This window comes from Pezoporus wallicus, unplaced genomic scaffold (genome assembly GCF_028554395.1).
Source record: "Pezoporus wallicus isolate ANWC-B61680 ecotype Strahan unplaced genomic scaffold, APGP_CSIRO_Pwel_v1 contig_1739, whole genome shotgun sequence".
In the NCBI taxonomy this organism is placed as follows: Eukaryota; Metazoa; Chordata; class Aves; order Psittaciformes; family Psittacidae; genus Pezoporus; species Pezoporus wallicus.
Window position 1 is genome coordinate 2241745 of NW_026637351.1, and position 6000 is coordinate 2247744.

Sequence of the window (6000 nt, forward strand, 5' to 3'; positions counted from 1 at the left end):
GACATAACTCACAGTTATCATTAGTGAAGTAAAGACTCTCTGAAAACTGAATCTTGGCCAAAGCTGCTAACACAGTACTTACGCAACTGACAAACGAAACACATTTTCTCCATCATAGCGCCATTCTCATTCTAGGCACAGTTAAGTGCCATAAGAATAATTATTTCTGGGGTGGGGGGTGAGGGCATGTTAAGCATGAGAATCAGCGGTCACAATGTACCTTGCCAGTGTTAAAAGTAGATCTGAAGAGCGTTTGGAAAAGTATTTCCTAGCAAAGTGTGAAGAGTCCATCGCACTGGGAGAATTTAGCTGGCTGTAGCCCAGCTCTTGTCACAGTAACAAAGCCTAACGTGTTTTTACAGCTATTCCAGATGTCCTTCTGCAGCATTTATCAAAAGAATACAGTTGCCAGTGCTGCAAGAGCAACCTAAAACCCCACAATTTCAAAACACCATCTTCCTCGGGATGCAAAAATCCCAGCCTGTATCCTTGCATTCTCCCGCACCTGTGGACAGTTTTCCTACAGACTCTCTTCTGATGAGCACGAAGTACAAACCAGCGCAGGCAGCAACAAACACGTGATAAAATAACAACCGGGATATTTTCCCCCCCCTTTGTTTCATGTTTTTATTTCCCCAAATGTAGCTGACGCCCCTGGGGACCTGACACCCTGTATAGTCATCGCCTAAACCTTACAGCTAGCCGTGGGAGTGAGCCACCCCTGCCCCACCGCTCTCCGGCCCCGCGCCGTCCAGCCGAGATGGGTCCGACCCCGAGCACTGGAGTGGTGCCCCTATGAAGGCCGGAGGATGCCCGGGGACCGCGCCGCCCCCCCGAACCCACCTGAGATGCCGCCCCCGACCACGACCACGTCGTATCTCCCGGCCATGTCGCTGCGCCCTGCCCTCTCCCCTGTCTCCATCCCGCCCTTCCGCGGCGGCAGCAAAAGCTCCTGCTGGGCTGCGGCGGGCGGACCGCACCCCGCCGTCCCGCCCGCCCCTGGGCGGGAACCCGAGGCACCTCCACCAATGGTCTCTGGTTTGGGGTGGAAGGTAGGAGGGGTAACCCTTAGCCACGCCTCTCCGGAGCTGTCCCGCTCGCCCAGCCCGGCCCGGCCCAGCCCGACGGGGCGGTGAGAGACCCCTGCGGTGGCGGAGGGCGGCTGAACGCTGCTTCCGAGCGCACGTTTTGTCTGTGCCCGGCTGGGTACCGGTCTGTCACGGGTGCACGGGAAAGTGACAGGATGCGGAGGGGTGGCAAAAGATGCCTGTTGCAGGGTGCGGCAGACCTAGCAGCCTGCACTCGCCAACCCTTGTTTATTTACTGAAATTTATAAAACGTGCTAGCAATGAGTGTGCAAGAGGAGCAGACACATGGAGCTAGTGTGTCAATGGCTACAGCAATACAGAAGCTCCACCTTGCACTAGAATCAAGTTGCATTCTGTCCATGAGCTGGGAAATGAAGGGCTAGCCTTTGCATGAAAGTATCTTCCCAAAGATGATGCCTGAAATAATAACTGGTTGCCAAATACCAATTTTGGTTGTACTTAGCTACTATTACTGCTCTGAAATACATGAAATATATTAAGATACGCTTCAGGTTTGAAGAACTAAGGCCTTGATAGAATCATAGAGTGCTTTGGGTTCAAAGGAACCTTTAAGATCTCCTAGTTCCAATGTCCTGCCATGAACAGGGACACCTTCCGCTAGACCAGGCTGTTCAATACATGGTATACATGGTGGTTCTGACTTTTCTTCCTTTTCCTGCATTTTACAGCTCATACAGTTTTTATTGCCAAAGTGTAAATGTCATCTCTGTGAAGCGAAGCAGAAAAAATAGAGAGCCTGTCCATTCCCTTCCAAGTAAGCACAGAAGACCTTTACAATTTACACAGTTACAGGAAATCCTAATGCCACTTCATGTTAAATATTGATACAAACTCTGAGAGTTGCCCAATTCTGCAATCATATTCCATACCTGGTTGTGACCAAAGGAGAGAATGGGTGCAATACTACACAGGCAGGGGCTTCAGAAATGCCTTGGCTTTCTTACAGTGGGAAAAATTAGGGCTTCTGGTGTGTGCTAATTGTGACAAATGAGCAAGGCTCATTGGAGTGGGTCCAGAGGAGGGACACAAATATTATCAGAAGGATGGAGCACCTCTCCTATGAGGACAGGCTGAGAGCTGGGGTTGTTCATCCTGGACAATAGAATGCTCCAAGGAGACCTTATTGCAGAGTTTCAGTACTTAAAGGGGGCTTATAAAAAAGATGAGGAGAGACTTTTTGATTGGGTCTGTAGCAACAGGACAAGGATTAATGTTTTTAAACTAAAAGAGGGTATGTTCAGACTAAATATAAGGAAGATTTTTTTTTTACAATGAGGGTGGTGAAATACTGAGACAGATTGACCAGACAGGTGGTATATTTCCCATCCTTGGAAGTGTCCAAGGTCATCCTTGGGGCTTTGGTCATCCTGATCTAGTAGAAGGTGTCCCTGCTCACCGCAGGGAAGTTGAGCTAGATGACCATTAAAGGTCCCTTCCAACCCAACCCATTCTATGATTCTAGGACAACAGTGACTGAATATAGAAACATCTATGGAATCACTAAGCAACAGTATGAGAGCCAGAATAATCAATCTTCCTCCAAAACCAAGCAGGTACTTTATAAAGTAAGGTATGTGTGCAGTGCTAATTAAGTGTGTTGTGCTAGCTGCAAACATACAAGTGCCAGGTGCTATAGCAAATAAAAAGAACAAGATCCTTACTGCTCTGAGAGATTGTCTGCTGACACAGAGGCTCATTATCACTGAGATTGCTGCTACGTGCATGCTAAAGTGATGTCCTGGGTTCAGCAGTAGCAGTCATTTTTCTCCTTCTTTGTAGCTGGTGCAGTGCTGTGTTTTGACTTTCAGCTCGGAAACAGAGTGGATAACAAGGATGTTTTGGTTTGGCCAAGGACTTTGTGAGCCTCATGCTCTGCCAGGGAGGAGGGGAACCCAAACTGACCAAAGAGGTATTCCATACCACAACACGTCATGCCCAGGATGTAACTGGGAGTTACCCGGAAGGGCTGGGAGTCTGCAGGGTTGGAGAAGGTATCGATCGGTGCTTGGTCGGGCTGGGGGGGGGGGGGGGGGGGGGGGGGGGGGGGTGTTATCGGTTGGCTGGTGGTGAGGTGTTGTATTCTCTTCCCTTGTTATTTCCCTTACCATTATTATTATTGGTGGTAGCAGTAGTGATTTGTGTTATACCTTAGTTACTAAACTGTTCTTATCTCAACCCGTGGGAGTTGCATTCTTTTTGATTCTCCTCTCTGTCCCTCCGGGAGTAGGGGGAGGGCAAGAAGGGGGGAAGTGAGTGAACAAGCTGTCTGGCTGGGTTTAATCCACGACAAGTGAGCAAAAAGGGGCCACTCCAAGACTGTGAGAGGGATACATATTCTGAAACAGAAAATGTAATGTACCAACTGCTGTTTGTGCTTATTTGGCATAAAAAAAAGTCTTTGCTTCTTGAAGCTGGTGAGGATACCTGCTCCCACACCTCTGCTGGCGCCAGTGAGCAGGCCACAGGGAATCCGGTGAAATAAAGGCTTCACCAATAGGCACCTCTCTGTCCTGGGTTCAGCTGTAACATTTAAATGTTACAACATAAAGTTACAATATATGTTACAATATAATGTTACAACAAACGTTACAATAAATGTTACAAATGTTACAAAGAGTTACAATATAAATGTTACAAAATAAAGCTGTTATTTTTCTCAGCAGCTGGTGCAGTGCTGTTTTTTTGCCTTTAGTCTGAGAGCAGCACTTAAACGGCAACGCTCCCTCATGATCCAGATGCCAAGTTTAGAGGAAAATAACAAAAACATCCTCTGTGATAGCAACAGGAAACTTGTGTGTGTCTAGATAACTTGCTGATAGGCAAAAAAATCTCTAGTGCTAAAAGGAGCTGCCACAGGCTCATTAAAAAGCAATGGAGATTGAAGTAATTTTGCCTAAAGCAGCTTTAACAATGACAGATGACATCAAAAGATGAATTGTACACATTGTGGTTGCCTCAAAACTTGGAGTAAAGACCACAAAAATACCTAAGGGGTTACCAAGGATTATCTTGGGCATTAGCATCCTTCAGGGTAGCAATGCCTGTCAGAACTGCGCAATTGCTAAGCCTTTAGCAGCTGTATGTACAAATAAGAGACCTCAGAATAATTCTGTCTTAGCTCATATGGATCTGCAGACACGTAGGATTTGGGAAAAAAAACAAACAAACAACAAAAAACCACAACCAAGCAGATGCTGAATCCTCGCTTAAGACCAATGGGAAGAATCCAATGGGAGATGATCATGGAGATTTTGTCAACGTCTCAGCTGGGTCTACCAGGGTTTTTGCTAAGGACTTGCTGAAAGTGCAAGAAGAAGGGAAGGAAGAAAGTGATGTGTCATATTGACAGTGATCCTCCTTTTCTAAATGTTATGACTGCATTTTAAAAGAGAAATTTGAATTGTGTTCAGAAATCAACAGAAGATAAACGGGTGTCAATCTTTACAGCAAAGGAAACTTTATTCCAAATAGATACTTTTTATTTGGAAAGAAATTAATTGATGCTCAGAACAGAGAGTTGAATAAGAAATGCTCACTAATGGGTCCTTATCTTTATGCACTATAAAAAACCCAGGGGCAACACTGAAGGGTGAACATCAGAAGCTACTGTTGCTGAAACCATTACCCAGCAACCTGTCTAGCTGATTTATGTCTGATTCAGTGAATGCATTGTAGTAATAATTTGCTGAGCTTGCAAAATGTGTAAGATTATTAATGTGAAGGTATAGAAAGTCACAAGACTGACATGGACTTTTGCATTTATCAGGGAAAAAAACAATGAAAATTGCTGAGAAATGTGGTGGAACACTCCAAACAAAGCTTTCACTTGAGATGACAGCTACGTCAGCAGCAATGATTTTTTTCCAAGAATGGGCAAAAAACCATCAATTTCTTGATCATAGAATGTGAAGAAAAATATCCAAAGATGTCACCACTGAGTTCTTCATTGTATTACAAGTGGTTTCTTTCATTTTTGCCAACTACTGATGCGAAGAAGTCAAACTTCACAGGTCATCTCACCAGTAGTCGCAGTTATGTGTTATTGTATGTCTGCTCAGTACCCTAAATGCTGAGTGAAACTGGTCATAATCATGGTGGAAGGCAAAAATGTTTTCCATCTTGTCCTGATTTCACTGTTTTCCCAATGCACCTAAAAACTGGAATACAAACATATGGAAAACCTCTGACATTAAAATAAAAAATTTTTGTTAAAATAAAAAAAAAAAAAATGCCTCTTGCATATTTTTGTGTACAGTATAAACTTTTAGTTTAGTTTTTTTTTTTTATGAATGCATTTTGACAAATAGCTAGAACCTAAGTGTTGTAAAGCAAGAATACATTATCACTAGCAGACTGATTTTCATTATTAAGGCCATAATTATAATCACCTAGCAACCTCTAAAGTCACATAATTCTTGTATTTTAAGGATATCAACAGAGCTTATCTGAAATATCCTAGAACATGTGCATTCTTAAGTGCTACCATCAGCTGAAATCTCTGCCATTAACTCATCATCTGTGTTGATTAGCACTCCACTGTTCAGGCACAAAGATGAGCTTTCAAGAGAATATCAAAGCCTTTTGCAAAGTTTGATTCACATAAATTTACATTCACACACACATTGGTTAGTACTCTGGGTTACATTAAGTTGAAATACAAAAAAACTGTGAAAAACAAGCCAAACCCTCCCAAACATCAAACTCATTAGCTCTGTTGGAAGTCCATTTGTTGGCCAGCAGTGTGCATGATATGGAGTAAATTCAAACCTCAGCTGTAGGTGGAGCTTTAATTAAATAAATCCGTCAGGATGCTTATTTCTACTAATAGTTTCAGCTCCAATATATGCTTCAATGTGAAGTCAGTATGTGGGAGAGACTGCAAGGAAGGTCC

At 43.9% G+C, this 6000-nt stretch overlaps 1 protein-coding gene across 1 annotated transcript in view; it reads right to left on the reverse strand.

The window, feature by feature from the left end:
* The window catches only part of LOC130596963 (amine oxidase [flavin-containing] A-like), a 38014-nt gene extending 37067 nt beyond the window's left edge, over positions 1-947 (reverse strand). Inside the window, exon 1 of the mRNA XM_057405078.1 lies at positions 844-947. Within this exon, the coding sequence (XP_057261061.1) occupies positions 844-922 (79 nt within the window). The 5' untranslated portion in view covers positions 923-947. The remainder of the gene's footprint in view (positions 1-843) is intronic.
* Positions 948-6000: the final 5053 nt, after the last annotated feature.